The 18061-nt window shown below is 42.0% G+C and overlaps 2 protein-coding genes across 8 annotated transcripts in view; both read left to right on the forward strand.

Moving 5' to 3' along the window:
* The first annotated feature begins 246 nt into the window (after positions 1–246).
* On the forward strand, positions 247–8775 carry park7 (parkinson protein 7). 3 transcript variants are annotated; one of them, XM_061833639.1, is made up of 7 exons: positions 247–460; positions 956–1057; positions 1136–1195; positions 1721–1790; positions 5667–5753; positions 7214–7400; positions 8559–8775. In XM_061833639.1, exons 1-6 carry the CDS (start codon positions 371–373, stop codon positions 7372–7374), a joined length of 570 nt encoding a protein of 189 aa, XP_061689623.1. In that variant the 5' UTR covers positions 247–370; the 3' UTR covers positions 7375–7400; positions 8559–8775. The 3 variants fall into 3 exon arrangements, with proteins under 3 accessions (XP_061689623.1, XP_061689621.1, XP_061689622.1); XM_061833637.1 differs by having other exon boundaries at positions 248–460; positions 7214–7414; positions 8559–8774; XM_061833638.1 differs by lacking the exon at positions 8559–8775 and adding an exon at positions 7513–8544 and having other exon boundaries at positions 248–460; positions 7214–7414.
* Positions 8776–9819: 1044 nt separating this feature from the next.
* kcnab2a (potassium voltage-gated channel subfamily A regulatory beta subunit 2a) overlaps positions 9820–18061 on the forward strand; it is a 92668-nt gene continuing 84426 nt past the window's right edge. For all 5 annotated transcript variants that reach the window (XR_009796754.1, XM_061831939.1, XM_061831940.1 and 2 more), the window contains exon 1: positions 9820–9976. The gene's annotated coding sequence lies outside the window, so the exon portion shown is untranslated. The remainder of the gene's footprint in view (positions 9977–18061) is intronic.

The raw sequence follows: 18061 nt of genomic DNA on the forward strand, positions 1-18061 counted from the left end.
TCATGACTTTTTATTTTCACTAATCAACCGTGATTTTTACAGCCATATTTTACCAAGCAAATGCTATTTTAATACCAAATTAACGCAACTTCCGTGTCCCAACGAAGGTAAAAATTCACAGTGAGAAGTTAAAAATTACTCGTGGACAAAATGTTACGATAATTTTGTGTGCAACTACAACTAGATCCACCCGGGTACAAGTTGATTTTATTACAAGGGAAATAAAAACAAAAACGATCACGTTATCACGTTGCCATCGCCAGAGAGCGGTAGAGTGCCATCGACTAGCAAGTCAGTCCAGAGCTAACTGAGCACTGGTTGAACTGCTTTCTTTGCTTCTTTTTGCACCTGACGAGCTGCTCACTCAGTCATGGCCGCAAAGAGAGCCTTGGTTATCCTGTCGAAGGGTGCAGAGGAGATGGAGACTGTTATCCCCGTGGACATCATGCGAAGAGCTGGGGTTTGAGACGTTGTCCTTACGCTAACTTTGATTTTTTTTTTGTAGTGGTTAGCAAGCTAACACTCTTGTGGACGTTTTCCCAATTATGCTGTCGCTTAATTTGTCATATCTGCGCAACTAAAGCACGTTTTGAAATTTTTGTCGTCTGTAGCTCTGTGTACACACAGATGTTTTTTAGATGCCACAGTTTACAGTGCCGAGCGCTTTTTATGATCGCACGCTACGTCGGTCAAGCTAAAATGTCAAAGTTGAACGCCACCGGAGCCATTTTAGGACTGTCAAAATAAAAACTTCAGATACCATCCATGTACTATGATAATGCGACTAAACTTTCATGTCACGTTTTGTAACAATGTCGCAGAGTGAAAGTATTCCACGTACGGTAACATGTTGTACATTTAATGTCGTGAAGTGGGTGAATGCTCAATACTGTTACAGTAATGCCATGAAGCCAGGGTGGTACCATTTGGTGACGTCTGCACAATATCATTGCAGATTGCAGTGACGGTGGCAGGGCTGACTGGTAAAGAACCAGTACAGTGCAGCAGAAATGTTCTGATTTGTCCGGATGCAAGCTTGGAGGATGCCAGAAAACAGGTTGGATCGAGCTTTTTTGCTTCAAGGTAAACAGTGTGGTGACCTTGAAACCTAGTGAACCTTTGATTTCTATCACAGGGCCCCTATGATGTGGTGCTTCTTCCTGGGGGAATGCCAGGGGCACAGAACCTGGCAGAGGTGAGAAATCTGCTGAGCATATTTATAATCATTGACTTGGGCAAAATTTGGAGAGCAGCTTTTCTGGATCAACGTTTGAAATCCAAACCAGCAACTGATGTAAATGATTTAAAAAAAAATAGTGATGCCGTACCATTACACTTGTCCTTAAATGTACAGCTTAGGCAAACTAATCGCAAACTTCACTTCATGCTTGCTGTGGATGAACAGCTAAACCCAACCAGTGATAAACATCCAAGGGAAAGAGAATATGTACCTCAAATGCAGATGGAAAAACTCAATTTATGAATTATACCTAACACCACCACCACCACCACCAATATTTAACCAGATGGCACCAAGTAGTCATTTTATTGCTGTTGCCTGAGCATAAAATAATGCAAATAGCAGATGATTCTCCCAAAATACACACAAATAAGCACGTTTGTGAATGCTGAATTCACTGTACAACATGTTCTGCCCGTGACTCACTGTGCATCTGCTTCCTGCACGCTCTCACGTGTTCTCTATCGCTTTCTCTTGCAGTCTTCTGCTGTGAGTGAGGTGCTGAAGGACCAAGATGGCAGGAAAGGCCTTATTGCGGCCATCTGTGCAGGTGCAGTGAAAAAAAATAAAAGTTTCTCTCAAACTAGCAGATTCTAGATGAGACTGAAATAAAAGCAGCATGCTAATTTTTGCGTAAATCCTGACAGTTTGTTGCAGTATTTAAAATCCTTACAAAATTGTCTTCTTTAGTTATCATATTAGCTGACGGATCAACTCAAATCAAGCCGTCTACAATTATTGGCTATATTCATTTTATTATAAGACAATTTAAGTTGTGTATCGTGAACTGGATGACAGGCTTTAAACATAATATCTGGGTTTTGCATATTGCCAGCTGTTTTAGAGCATTCTAACTGATCGTTTCGGACTCGCGCAATATGACAATATTGTACAGAGTGGGAGGAAATTGTATTTTGTAGTAAAAGTTAGTCTTATTTTCAATCATATCACAGGAATTAACAATTAATCTACTTAAACCAGTGGTCCCCAGCTGTTTTTTTTTTTTTGTGGGCACAGCAGGAGGGTGGGCACACCGTACCGATCAACTTCCGATTAGTTTTGTTAACAAGTCTATCAAATTAGAATGTATATATAAAAAGTGTATAAATTGAGCTTCTATATGGTGAAGAAATGGTATACTGCCTCAGCTGTCAGACACTGTTTATATGTCCGCAAAAAACAAGCCCCATGAAACTTTTTACTGCGCACCAAATACGTGGCTGCTTTCCTGATGCGATGCACACGCTGTTATGGGCTGCAGGTGATGACCGCAGTTCCCGGTCATTGCGCTCTGGGCTCAGGGATATTTTTTTCCCCTCTTTTCACCTTGGTTGAAATTGAGTGAGTTGTTGCCAAAATCCTTTTTGAGGGAGGGGAGTAAACATTCACGGATTTTTGATCTTCGAAGCTGGGCTTTGTCTTTGTCACCCATGGACTGCGAGATTCAACTTACAATGTCTTGGCGTCATCCAAATACACCTATTGGTTCTGTTACGTTGGTCCGAACAGCACAAATAGACATTAAAAAACTTACTGTAAATGTAAATCTACAGCAGAGGCGTAGACAAATATGTTCTGGATAAAGTACATTAGAGGTTTGACTGTCAATTGTTCAGACGGGATTTTTTTCCATTTATAGATGGAATTCCATCTTTTTAAATTGCATAGATTAATCCATTCATGGGCAGGGTGGCAATTTTTTGCCTTATTGAGATAAAAGTCTCCTAACAGGCCACAATCAAGGAAATAACACTTCTTTTTTGTTTATGTTAAGTTATATGATAATTTTACTAATTAATAATCTCGTCCCAAAAATGCGACGCTGCCTGCGAGAGGGTACTTGGGTTTTCTTAGATACCAAATTATGGCTTCAGATTATAACACTTAAATATTTTGATATACTGAAGGATATAGTGGGTGAAAATCATGATGTCCCAAAAGTGGGTTAAAAGATATATATTTTACATTTTTCTGCAATATTCCGACCGTAACCCATGCCAGAATCCACACTCGTTCATTTTCCGAGCCGACTTTTGGAAGCGAGGGGGAAAATGTGATACGCACCTGTTGAATGTGGAACAGGCAGGTAATGGGCCCATTTGCAAGGGAATGCAATGGCGGTACTCGAGAGGAAAGACCCTTCGCGTTTGAAAGAAATTGATAGAAATGTCAAAAATAAGTTTTGACGGGATTGGATGCAACGAGAAATCGCCGATACCGTTGGAAAGAAGGAAGTTAGCACTCTGTTAAGTGACTTAATTCGCAAAATCGATCAAAATGGTAAAGCACGTTATCAACTGGAAGCAAGGAAAATGAACTTTTCCATAGCTAGTACATTCGGATGTCAAGCCGAGGCCAACAATCCTTCCCGGCTTCATCCTTTGTTTACGTCCACTACTCCCGCTATTGGGAGGCAAGATCCACCGAAACAACCAACCCCGGTTGCCAACAGGGTCATCAATAACATGGTGACAGTTCAGAAGCAATTGTAAAAATGTCTGTATTATTTCCTAATAACGAAACATGACGTTAATAATTTGTCAAATTCGTGCATTTCAATCATTTGCAAAAACAAGAAAGTAGGTTTTTGAATGGATACGATATATATACGCTATGAAAGCACGCTTGCATGCCATGATGCAAATCTGAATTCAATTTAGTTTCACTTCTAGTAGTTTACTCGTTTGTAATTGAATTTGTAATTTTTGGGGGTAAACGTATGCACCTAAATAATGAACGATCATATTGTGCACATTTTGAAAACAGAATAGCATTTATTTATAGATGTACCAGATATATTTCATTCATAATACAATTTATAAAACATGCATGTTAAAAATGGTGATCATCCTTGCAGCCCCTGGACCTCCGGCTATTTATATTATTTTTTTCATTCAGTCAAATCACACGCCTGATTGTTATACAAACAAAATTAAGTACAAATGGGAGCTTCCCTTTGTTAAATTCAAAAGAGGTAGCAAGAGTCTGGCCAGACATTCTATGTAACATGTAATGTTCCATATTTTCTGTGCATGATGTGGATGCTTATGGAAACTTTTCATAATCAGAATCAGCTTTATTGGCCGAGTATGTAACAACACACAAAGAAATTGTCTCCGGTAGTTGGTGTGCAATTTAGGCCTCTGTGCTTGCAGGATTGTCGAGTCATGTAAACAAATCCATATTAGTTACAGTATCTGTCATTTGAAATGTACATAGAAATGAATTGGGCATTATATCAGAATTGGGCCTTGGAGCTGCAGTGTAAATCCAGCTTTAAATGCTCCTCAGCCTACTAGTGGAGATTTGGAACTATATGAAACCTTTTGGTATCCAAGACGCTGTCATATTTTGTTAAATGGCTGTCTTTTACTGGAAAGACATATTACTTGACTTTTGCTGGGGTGAAAAAAGGACACGGAAAGGACATTATGACAAAGGACTGCAGCCACTAATATGGAAAAAGTGGATTGAAGGGTGTCCTAGAAAATGGTCGAAACACTCACAGGAATTGGCAGTTTAATGAAGCTGCCAGTAAGCGGGTCCCTTGCTGGCATGGGGTGTTCACTTTAATTTTTTCATTTTTTTTGTGCGTGACTGATGATCTTTACAGGCCTAAAATTGCATAAAATGTGTGCGATCAGTGTAATGATCAACTGTCATCTCTCATGTCTGAGTTTCGGTCACAGGGCTGTAATAAGAGCCGTTTGCAGTCTGCAGTCCTGCAAGGGGAAAGTGTAATAATTAGACGACATGGGAACACCGCCAAGGGGCATAATCAATAACTTTCTATTTATTAACAGTTTTTGAATGAGCTCACTGCAGTGCTTGGCCTTTGCCAAAGTTAATGCAGCAACATTCAATGTCTTTGACCACTCCCTTTTCCCATAGCATACGCTAGTGAGGATAAGTGGTGTAGAAAATGGATGGATGAATGTCTCATTGTTGAGCATTGTCAGGGCAGAAATTGTAAATAATCTTGTTCCAAACTGAGATACCCTTCACCTATGATTCTCCACTGGTCGGTCGGGACAAAAAAGTTTGTTACAATGCACTTTTGGGTGGTTTGCAAATATGTAGTTAGAAAATTAACAATTCAGAAAAACTGTTCAATGTGGACCCTTCATTTCCTAAAAGGAAGACAAACTATCATTGTTCCACACTCCTAAAAAGAAGCGAATCACCTGTACAGTTATTGGTTGGATGAGCCTGGAACAGATTTACTTCACAGTATTTCCAATAGGTAACATTGTTTTGAACTTGTTTTTATTTGATTTGATATTTTTGCCTAGTCTGCAAGATTTATCCAAATGGCATTACGATGAAGCACTGGATGGATGCACGTCACACAAGTGGCTGATGAGTCATTTTACGACAGGACAGCATTAGTGAACCCCAAATGGCTTTGCTTCCTCTCCCGCCGCAGGTCCTACAGCTCTTCTGGCGCATGGCATCGGCTATGGTAGCACAGTGACCACACATCCTGCAATGAAGGACAAGATGATGGCTGGGGGTGAGATAAAATTCAACAAACTTCATTCCAAGAGGTTAAAAAAAGGGAAGCTCGTGATGTTCATCTTTTTGCTGCAGGATCTAATGCTGTGCTCAACAAAACTGGGAAATTGGAAAAGTGCTGTTAAACCCTCAAAGGGGGAAATAGATTAGTATCAGCAAGGTGCCGTAGTCTGACGTGGCACAACAGTGGGGGCACACACAAAAAATGGACTAATACCACTTTTCTACTGCACAGTATTGACTTGACTTGTGCATTTCCACCTTACCACATTGAATGGATCAGTCGGAATGGGACACATTAGCATTTTAGTATCAGAAGTTTGGCAATAACAAGCATAGATAAAACTTTTGTTTGTCATAAGACATCCATAAAAACTAATACAATTAAAAAGCATGACATTTCAACAAATTTATGTGCAAGTTGAACGTCACTAAGTTTTTGTTTTTTTTGAGTAATAATTTCTTTCACTGACGGATGTTGAGTTAAATTTACATCATTCCTTTGGCAGAACCCATTGGAAAAAATGAACACAAATACCACCCCTATCCAACATTACCAGCAAAGACTCAGTCCAAATGTTAAATTAAGCAAATAAAAAAAAAAGAAAATGGGGCGGCGCGGTAAAGTTGGTAAATTTTTGGCCTCACAGTTCTGAAGACACTGGTTCAATCCTGGACCCACAAGTGGAGTTCGCATGTTCTCCCTGTGTCTTCCTGGGTTTTCTTCGGGCACTCTGGTTTCTTCCCACATCACAAAAACATGCAACATTATTTGGACACTACATTGCCCCTAGATGTGATCGTGAGTGTGACTGTTTGTGTCAATGTGCCTTGCGATTGGCTAGCAACCAGATCAGAGTGTACCCCGCTTCCTGCCCGTTGACAGCTGGGATAGGCTCCAGCACTCGCCGCGAAGAAAATGGATGGATGGAAAAAAAATTTAAAAAATCATTGTCCCTTTATTTTGCCAGACCCTTTCAGGCAATAGTCGGTGAAATCTGGTTGTTTAATCGTATTATCCCCCCCCCCCAAATTTTTTTTTTACCCAACTAAATTCCATATTAACGTCCACCCTTCAATTTTGTAATTTCCTGGTTAATTGATTTCCAATGATTTCCTGTTAATTCCTGTAAATTTCTGTTGATTACAATTTCCGACTTTGATAATTCTCTGGAATTTTGCTACCTGATCCGGAATGCAGTATAATAAGATTATTACTTTTTTTTTTTTTTTTTTTTTAAAGAAATGCATGGTACACTTTCATGCAGGTAAACTCTATGGACCACTCAAAGATGAACTCTTGCAGCATTTTGACACAACACACTAGTGAGAAAGTAGGTCAGGTGCATTTGCGTGCGCCCACCCTTGCAAGTGTGGTGGTCTCCAGGTTCTCGCAGTCTGTTGCACAAGGCTCTCCCCTTCATCCTCATCAAGTATTGCTCTTTTGTCTGTTTTTAGATCACTATAAATATTCCGAGGCTCGAGTGCAGAAGGATGGCCATTACATCACCAGCCGTGGGCCCGGAACCAGTTTCGAATTCGCCCTGACTATCGTAGAGGTGCTTCTGGGGGCCGAGGTTGCCGCTCAAGTCAAGGCTCCGCTCGTTATGAAAGAGTAACTGTAGCCGATTCACAGCTGCTCACGGTCCGTAACTTTAGGTACGCCCACGCAGTACAGCAGAAGCACTAGCACAAAATTCTGTCTTTGCAAATACATCCATCCATCCATCAATTGTCGATATTGCTTCACCTGTCAGGATCACGGGGAGTTGGAGTCCGTCCTAGCTTACATCAGACGAAAGGCTGATGGCAACCTGGACTGGTCAACAGTCAATCACGGGGCACACATCGAGACGGGCAGCCGTTCACACTCAGATTCACACCATCACTGAGTTGTAACTGAACCCACGCTGCCTGCCGGGAAGTCGGGCATATGAACCGCAGAACCATAAGTTTAAAGATACAAGAATGTCCCAATTTAAATCTCTTATTCGTTTGACAATTGTTGTATTATTGTGGTTGTAGTTAGCAGTGATGTAGAGTTGTTCTGCATCGCACTGAAAGGTTTTCATGATAAGGTTTCCCTCCCATGCAGCTAATTTCGGTGGCAGGGATGCAAAACAACTCCTACTTTGATGCCATGTAGTTGTACACTATCGCAAACTACAACCACAGAAATAGTGATGTATTTGTGAAGTTAGAATTTCCTTCAATTTGCCTCATTAGATCTGGGGAATCTTTTGGCAATCCAAATCTTAAAATAGTACAGTAATGCCTCACATTCACAGTTTACCATTTGCAAATTTACAGATTCCCGTTTTTTTTTTTTTTTTAATCTGTGGAACTGTATTTGCTTTTTGTGTGCTTTCCGAAACACCCTACAATGCCACAAAATGCAGCCAACGCCCTGTCAATATAAGAATTGGTATCAAGGAAATGCAGTTCAGTGAAGGAATACATTTTGACCTTGAACCTTGTATGATGAGCTAAGTTTAGCCTGGATTGTTAGTGAGAGATAGTTTTTGCCTTATGGTCATTTACATCTGTGATTCTCTTCCATTTTTTTCGAGGTCTGGAAGTCATTTATTTTAATGGTAAAGTTGTAAAATAAGTTTAAAATATTAAAATGTTTTGGGATCACAGTTGATGTAGTTATCGAATAAACTATTAAAACTGACAATTTTTTTAAGGGGTTTGTGAAATATTTGAGACAATTGTGCATTACTATACAACTTTAGAGGAAGTGTATTCGAAGCTTGAAATTGGTCATAATCATTGCATCATTTTTTTTTCATTAATTCAGGACAACTGTCAAGACGACTTCCCAAAAACTGCACTGGCCCCGAAAGGTTAAAAAAAAAAAATTCCAGATGTACCCAATGATGTGGTCAGTGAGTGAAGAGTTCTCCATTTGCACTTGAAACCACCCCGCATTGTCCCTTCAGCATGAACATCAACGTGACTAACCACTGGGCAGCATTTTTGAATAACCCGCAATAAACTCAGTTACAATAATTTGTTCCACATTACTTACTTGAGTCAATCCAGAATTTGAGGGCTTTTTTTTTTTTTGGCCCTCCCAAGAAATTTCAAATACATGCACAAAATACAGAAACAAGTACATTATAGTTTTCATAAGTTAAAATGATGTAAATGTATCTGCTCTTTGTTTCACAGCCAGCAGTCCCATTGAAAACTGATATTTGACTTCTAAAGATGTCAGTCGCAGCAAATGAATACATTTCACTGCTGGAGAGAAGTCCCAAAGTGCTTCCCAGTAAATTATGCCAAAGATAAAACAATAACAAAAAACCCAATGTCTATAAAATATATAAATCAAAATAGCTATATAACAGCTATTAATTGTCACAAATTCACAACTTTTTTTTTCCCATTTGACAACATCACATGGTCTTAACATCCATAAAATCTTAACTATTGGGGCAATTGTTCTGATATTTTCAGAGGATGAAGGTTAGGTTAGGTGTCATAAATTTTGGTGATTATTGATAACAGTTTTGGAGACACACTAAGCTTTTTCTCCATATTGAGTGCCAATGCAGGAGAAAACCTTTGGGTGATATTTTAGGTCGTCATGAGTAAAGATGTCCACATACTTTGTGGTCATGATTGACTGCAGTTTTAGGTCTGTCTGTAAGTTTTTTTTTGTTTGTTTGTTTTTGAGTGTTTTAGACAATCCCGCTACGGCGACAGCAAATGACTCAAAACAGAAATTATGCCATCAAGCTAATTCCTCATAGGTTGACCCAGGGATGGATCAAATGATATAATTACCTATTTTAGTTGGAAATAAATGTCAAAAATGTTGGTGCGTAATGTGTCCTACAATTCTAGAAAGACAACATTTAAACAATAGCCCTGTTCACCCTGGAGGTCAGTCAGCGCTCCTCGGTTGTGTGCTGGCTGCATTACTGGCCCAGTTGCTGTTGACGCCTAAATATAGGCTGCGGATCGCGACGTATTGTGGGGCGCCGCGGACCAACGCGGGAAGCGGAATCCGAATAGACTGACGCGCGAGCCCGACCAATCGCGAGCCTCGTCGGGGCCGCAGTCGTGCCGCCACTGGCCAATGGCTGCTCCTCCGAAGCCTTAAAGGGGCGGGGCTTTCCACAACGCGTGGTAGTTGTGTCAAGAGAGCAACAAAACCAGACGCTCCTCTTCGCAAGGTGCTCCGCCAGAAAGGCAAACATTTCGCCAAAGGTAAGCATTTTTTAAAACGCATTTCCTTTGTGTGCGGAGTGGATTCGCGCTATGTATCTGCGCTGCAACGCCGTCCGGGTCCTACGCTTGAATTCACGCCGCGTTAATTCACGGTAGCCCGAAAGAGTCATGCCACTGTTTGCCTGCCGTTCTGTAATCAAGTAACACGCGTGTTAAAGCCCTGAAAAATGACGAGTGTTCGTCAAGGAGCCATTTCCGTCGCACCATTCCGTGAGTAGCTTCCCGTGTGGCTTCAAGTCGGCCCCGTCGTCGCGGCTTGACATCGTCGGCTCAGATCAGATGTCGGCAGACGGAGCGTAAACGGGAAGCCCGAGGTGGCGTCCCCGTCCGTGAAACGAAGGCGCCCTCGTCGTGATGCCCCCCACCCTCTCCGGTCCGCCGTGTGTTACCCGCCGGGTAGAGTTGTCGTGCAGATGCAAGCTGACGCGGAGACGACAGCTCCGGGAGGTGTCCGTCCTCCGGACTGCGGCCAAGCCAGGTGACCGGTTCAAACGTCACCTGGACAACGGAACAACGTGGTGGGCGCGTTACTCACGAAGGCGGCGCGGCAAAATAAATAAATACAAATAATAAAATTAAAACTCAATAAAAGTGGGCATGGCAGCTAATGGATTAGTAAGGTACGAGGTGTGTCAGGAAACCTCTCGGATTGATATCACGAACTGATGTTTCAAATCCAAAAGAGGTTTCGCCCCTTCGAAGTTTTAGTCAAATAAAGGACTTTACCAGTTGCCTTCTCCTGGAAGTCTCCTTCCGTGGTCCTGCGCTGCTCCGTCGTCACGGCCATCTTGATGTCCACATGGTAAGCCTTCTTAACATTTTAAAGGTAAGTATGAGTATGCTGAATTAACGTCAGATTGGCTGGCATCCAGTTCAGGGTGTACCCTGCCTCCAGGCTCCAGTGCTCCTGTAACCCTTGTGAGGATAAGCGGCTCCTAAAATGGACGGATATTAACTTCTTTCTGAATATTGCACTTTGAGTTTGCATTCGAGACATCTGTGATGGAATTGTGACTAATTGAAATGTGAGAAAGAGCTCAAGGTAGAGATCTGCAATGTCATTTCACCTTGGACAAGTGACGTCACTTTTTCCGTTCATGCGTTTTGGGTTTCTCGTTACAGATATCTACTATTCGGCCGCCATATCCCCGATGAAATTGTCGATATTTGTAACTCCACCGCCTTCATACTGCTTATCCTCACTAGGGTCGTGGGCACGCTGGTGTCTTATCTCACCTGAGTCCGGGTGAGAGGTGAAGTACACCCTGAACTGGTCACCTGCAAATCGTACTCACATTCACACCTACAGGCAATTTAGAGTCTTCGATAAACCGACCTTGCATGTTTGTAGGATGTAGGAGGAAACCGGAGTACCCCTAGAAAACCCGTGCAGGCATGGGGGAATGCGCAAACTCCACATCGGGGAGACCAGATTTGTACCTGGGTTCTCAGAACTTTGAGGAAGATGTGCTAACCACTTATCCACATTTCCTCCTTTACATATAAAAGCGTACGTGATAAAAATGTAATGCCTGCACAGGGATGGGGTCACAGTTATCTACTGCAGGGCGACTACGTTGAGGAGGGGAAAACCTTTGTTTGAGTTTGAAATGCTGTACCCTTTGTCCAGTCCTGGAACCTTTCTGACACACCTTGTGCAGTGAAGAAAACAAGTATTTGAACACCCTGCTATATTGCAAGTTCTCTCAATTGGAAATCATGGAGAGGTCTGAAATTTTCATCGTAGATGCATGTCCACTGTGAGAGAGATTAAAAAGAAAAACCCAGAAATCACAATGTATGATTTTTTTTTTTTTTGGGTGGGGGTGTTGGGGGGGGTGAGTTATTTGTGTGATGCAGCTGCAAATAAGTATTTGAACACCTGTCTATTTTCTTTTCAGATTATCTCTCTCACAGTGGACATGCACCGACGATGAAAATTTGACCCCTCCATGATTTCTAAGTGAGAGAACTTGCAATATCACAGGGTCTTCAAATACTTATTTTCTTCACTGTAATTACTACAGTGTATATATGTATATTGTACATATTGTAAACACCTTTGTTCAAATGCCAGGTAACTGATGTTAAAAAAAAAAAGGTCTCCAGACATCCATTTTCGATACTGCTTATCTTCACTTGATTTGCTGGCGTGCTATCTCCGAGTGAGGGGTGGGGAACATGCTAAACAGGTCGGCGGCCAATCGCACGGCGCACACAAACAAACAGCCATTCGCACTCGCTTCACTTCGCACCTACGGGCAAGTTGGAGTCTTAAGCTACTATGCGTGTTTTGAGTACTCTGAGAAAACCCACGCTGGCACGGGGAGCAGATGCAAGTTTATTATACACATGTATTACATCATGCAGATGCAACTTGCAGATTCACCTAGTAGGACATTTTTCTTTTCTGCATTTAAAAAAATATATATGCATTTTATTTTTATATATGTACACGTGTGTGTGTGTGTGTGTGTGTGTGTGTGTGTGTGTTTTTTTTTTTTTTTTGAGGGTAAATCACTCCCAAAACATTTATTGGCGGTTTATCCCCGCATGTTCAACAGTTTTATTTTTTGGACTGTCAATTAGCGACAGATTTTCTATATTCGCTGTCTGGCCCATCCCCATATCTCCCACATTGTGGTTCCGGCTTCACTCAGAGGGCCGTTGTGACTGTGAAGCAATAAAAATATTTGTCTCATCATATTTACATCAATTTATGAACCAGTTTTAGTATCAGAAATCAAGGGCAATGTATTCTTCAACTGGTAACACAATAATGCTGGTAATATCTCAACTTCTTCATTTATGATGATGCCAATTTGAAATTTTGGTACAGATTTTGAAAGAATCATGAAAATTGACGGTCTAGATTTGGCCCCGCGGGCCACATAAAATCATGTGGCGGGCCGTCTCTGGCCCCCGGGCCTTGAGTTTGTCACCTGTGGTATAAGAAAATGAAATAAATACTTTGCCATTTGCGGAGGCGCTAATCTTCCTGCCCCTTAAAAGTGCAAAGTTGACATTGATATTCTAGGTCATTCATTCAGCAGCCTTTTTAACACTAATGTCCGCAATGGAAGACTAATTTCAATTTTTGCACAGTTCACAACTCGTTGAAGTGGAATATTACCACATTCAGATAATTAGGTGAAGTGAGTCCAAAATCTTTGTCAGAGAAATGCAAAAACTGCATTCGACACAACAGTGTGGGAGAATTATGTTTTGGCTGTCGAGCTTCACACCCGTGTTCTAGGTTTGCGCTTTTCCCTTTTTCCACAGAGCTGTCATCTCATCTTCCTGGAAAGGGGGGGGGGGGGGAAGAGACTTGCCGGCTTTACAGGCAGCAGGTTCTACTTTAAAAACATAGCATCGAAATATCTGTGTCAAATCAAAATCCGAATGCTTGTGAGTTAGCTCAAGGGCCAGCCGTGTGCCCCCATTTTGACAAATGAGTACTTTGCGAGTGCTATAGTTTCATCCATCCATCCATTTTCCAAGGTTCTTATCCTCACAAGGTTTACGGAAGTGCTGGAGCCTATCCCAGCTGTCATTGGGCAGGAGCACACGCTGAACTGGTTGCCAGCCAATCGCAGGGCACATTGACACACACAGTCGCACTCGCAATCACAGTGTCCAATTAATGTTGCATGTTTTTGGAATGTGGGAGGAAACCGGAGTGCCTGGAGAAAACCCACGCAGGCACGGGCAGAACATGCAAACTCTACACAGGCGGGGCCAGGATCGAACCCAGGTCCTCAGAACTATGAGGCCAACGCTTTACAGCTGCCCCACCGTGCCGCCTGCTATAATTTTCAGTTGGATATTTCTGGAATGTTAACATTTGGCACTGTTGCACACAACATGAAAATTATTCTGCTTGAGCATCCTTACAAGGGAAGAACTGGAGAATTGACTCCCTATTTGTGGATGGGGCTGCGGGGTGGTGACAGTGTAAAAGTCACTGTGACTGAGTCATGGCATTAGCTAATGATGCAATTAGACCAGCACTTGGCGTTTCCTGATTAGATCACCTACTTTTCGAGGTCTGCACACGAGGAAGCGCTGGCTCTTGCCATTCGGCAGATGCGTTTCAAAAGGTAATTGGCAATTTACAAGCGAATGAGATTTCATCAAATGTCGACATTTTTATTGTCATCCGTCACAAATTGGGTTACTGACATTTAAGCACCTTGGCATTCAAGCAGAAGGGTCGTTCACCCGTCATGACGCTAAAGCATCATCTCAACGCATGTTGAATTTCATCGTTCATTAGCTGTTTTGCGGACATTTCGGAGCTGCTTTTATTTATGCCTTGTTAGTAGCTGATGTCAAGTTATGCTTATTTAGACAACAAACTAGTTGAGGAAATGCTAACAGCCAAGTAATGCTCTCCATTTTCACCGGCTGGGATAATGGATGGATGGATAATCCAACACAGGCCACGCAGTCACCAGGCTAGCTGGAAAAGTGGCAGCTTAGTCCACGAGAATTTATGGCAAAGATGAAAACAAAAACAGACCTGTGATTCTACCCTCAAGTAAGGCATTTTGAGCCCAAAAGGAAAAACTATTCTGTCCAGAAATATGGCAGCTAAAATTTTTAAGCCAAAATATTGCCAGCGTCCTCGCTTACCGATGCAATCGATACTTTTCAAATAATCAAACTGGATTCTTCATTTGTTGGACAATTATTTCTGTTTCTTCTTCTCCTTCTTTTCCTTTCGGCTTCAGCGTTTCATCTTTTTCCATCTAAGCCTATCTTGTGCATCTTCCTCTCTAACACCCATCCATCAACCTTTTCTTTGGTGTTCCTCTTGCTCTTTTGCCTGGCAGCTCCATCCTCACCACCCTTCTACCAATATCCTCACTCTCTCGCCTCTGGAATCTGACTTTTTAAAAAGAACCCACCCAACAGGTGCAGTCTTTGACACAGAGACACGCAATCAAATGTAATGTCAAGTGTTTCACCCTGATCTCGTGGCATTTCACTGCATGGTAGAACACGGTTAATCCCCCAGAGTTTGTTTAGAATTTCTGGGACACTAGTGTGTCATGAGTGATCGTCTGGGCTGCCGTTGGGAATTATCTAACCTCATAATTTGTAAGATAATTTATTAATGACAAATGGATTTCCGTTCATCTACTGTTGGGAAATATACATAGACTATATAAGGACACACAATTTTTCCTCACTCTGTGAGATGAAATCCGACAACTTTTCCTGTATTCGGTTCTTCGTCTTCTTTTTCTTTCGGCTTGTCCCGTTAGGGGTCGCCACAGCACGTCATCTTTTTCCATCTAAGCCTTTCTCATTCATCTTCCTCTCTAACACCCACAGTCTTCATGTCCTCCCTCACAACAATCCATCAACCTTTTCTTTGGTCTTCCTCTCGCTCTTTTGCTTGGTAGCTCCATCCTCAGCAACCTTCTACCAATACACTCACTCTCTGTCCAAACCATTGAAATCTGCTTTCTGGAACCTTGTCTCCACAAGATCCAACTTTGGCTGTCCCTGTAATGAGCTCATTTCTAATCCTATCCAACCTGTTCACTCCAAGCGAGAACCTCAGCGTCTTCATTTCTGCCACCTCTAGTTCTGCTTCCTGTTGTCTCTTCAGTGCCACCGTCTCTAATCTGTACATCGTGCCTAGCAAAGACTCTTCCGTCACAAAGAGCACCAGACACCTTCCGCCAGCTGTTCCAACCTGCTTTGACTCGTTTCTTCACTTCCTTACCACACTCTCCATTGCTCTGTATTGTTGACGCCAAGTATTTAAAGTCGTCCACCCTCTCTATCTCTTCTCCCTGTACCCTCACTCTTCCCCCTCCACCTTTCTCATTTACGCACATATATTCTGTTTTACTTCGGCCAATCTTCATTCCTCTCCTTTCCAGTGCGTGCCTCCATCTTTCTAATTGTTCTTCCCTCTCTTCCCTGTTTTCACTGCATATCACAATTTCATCTATATCAATACTATGTCTGTGGGTATAGTATTCTGTACATGTATTTAACTTTTGTTTGAAGACAGCCATGACGTAAACACAATTTTAGCAAACAGTCATGTCATCAACTGGTAGTTATTCTCACTGTCTCAACATATCCAGGCAGTCTGCAAAGATGTTTTCCAGATTGGTTACCTTACATTCCACATAAAATAGATTTATATCAGTCACTGTGATTTGACAGGCACATATGCGCCCGTGCGCCATCGGGCTCGCAACTCTCCACAGTCGAGCACGAAAAATCACACGCGTAAAATTTGTTATGAGTAGAAATACATGGATATTGAAAGACGTCGCTTATTTTGTGTAGTCTTGACCAATGTTTCCTGGCAAGTGTGCCACTGCGCAATTGCACATTGTCTCTCAGTCTCAGCGCACATGAAAAGCGATCCAGCACAGTGAACCACAGCCGGACTTCTTTTTAATTTTTCTCCAACAAGCTGCCGCTCAGCCTACTTCTACATCGTACTTTACCTGACACTGCCCCCCTCCTTTCTTAAAGGGGTTCACTCCTAATTTCAAACAGAACACACACCAGCAGCTTTTTATCTGCGGGCATAACTGGTGGACATGACAAATGTGAGTGGCTGATTATATTGTTTCTCTAGTACAGATTTTCACCTATTAGGAGTGGATCTAAGCCGTGTTCCCCGCAATATATTTTGGTTCAATGTACCCGCCCATCCTAGTACAGAAAGGTCCTGCGATTTGACGTGTTTCCAGTGACCTAACAAAATGGAGCCTTGTGGCTATGTTCTAGGCAAAACTACAAGCACCCATATAAACAGGCTAATGCTAATTGTTTTGGCAGTTTGAGATGGGAAAATACACACTGAACATTTTCTCCATGTAATCTCTGCCCAAGGAGTTTTGATTTTCATTTTTTTCCCAACAACCCAAAATTATCTGCCAGAAGCAACTATGTTTAATCATTTTAACAAGATGTTAACGTTGAGCTTCACAAGGACATCATCATCGTCATCCTGCTGGGTTGTCAGTATGAGGGATGTGTCAATGCGGCGAATCTACTCGCAGGTCTGTACGGTCGTGGTGTTGATCCGCTTCTGGGTTGTTCAAGGAGTTAAACGCGCACACCATCGGCGTCAGTTCGGTTTGTGTAATACCTGTCACTTTCTCTCTATAACGTGCACTAATTGCAGAAGCAGCGCAGATTGTCAGTACTAAAAGCCCAACGTCCCTTGTGAGCTATCCCAAAAGGCTCTGTTGGATCAATGCGGGATTTCGAGAATAAGACTTGTGGTCCTACAAGCGGAACAGTAATCACTTCTAATCACCAGATCTTTTTCATTGTGTAACTTTTGGGTTGTATTTATGAACAGGAGAGCCATTTTTGAGAATGAAAGATGTGAAACTCGAGACTTTGATTGGTATTATTTATGTTTTGTTTAATAAGACTCAGAATTTATCTTCATTGAACCTTCCACTTGTGTGCATGAGTGTTCTCATTATGGCATCTAGCATGACACATGTTGTTCTTAGGGCAAGAATGTATGGATGTATTTTAGGTGTTTTTATTTATAGTTTGTAGTTTGCTTTTACTCTCCACCGCAACCCACGTGAGCGGATTTGATAATGTGCTGCAGTTCTTCTCCAAGTCAGAGGTGTCACCCCAGCACATTTTGGTAATAACCGGTAGCCGTTTTTGCTTTCCTCTCCGTAACATGGAACAAAGGGACCCGAATGACCGGAAACGTTTAATTATGCTGCAAAATCGGTTGAGAAGGCGGTAGAATAGGTGGTATGTGGACCCAACAGGAACGGCAAGTGTGCCATCAGAGTATGTGACTAAAGTGGGCCAATTACGAGAGATAAGCTCCGCAGGTTTCCCCGCATCGCAGCTTTTTTTGACGTGTGCCAGCTACGCAGAGGTGCCGCGCGGGGGAATGCGTACGTCACCTGATGCAGTGCGGGTGTTGTCGACCATGGGGGTATAACGTGGCCTTTAAAGAATCACCCAGTATTTTTAATTTTTTTTTCTACCCTTTATGCCCAAGTATTTCTTTTTTTTTATACCAAAAATGTCAAATTGTATTAACTG

This window comes from Syngnathoides biaculeatus, chromosome 10 (genome assembly GCF_019802595.1).
Source record: "Syngnathoides biaculeatus isolate LvHL_M chromosome 10, ASM1980259v1, whole genome shotgun sequence".
NCBI lineage: Eukaryota > Metazoa > Chordata > Actinopteri > Syngnathiformes > Syngnathidae > Syngnathoides > Syngnathoides biaculeatus.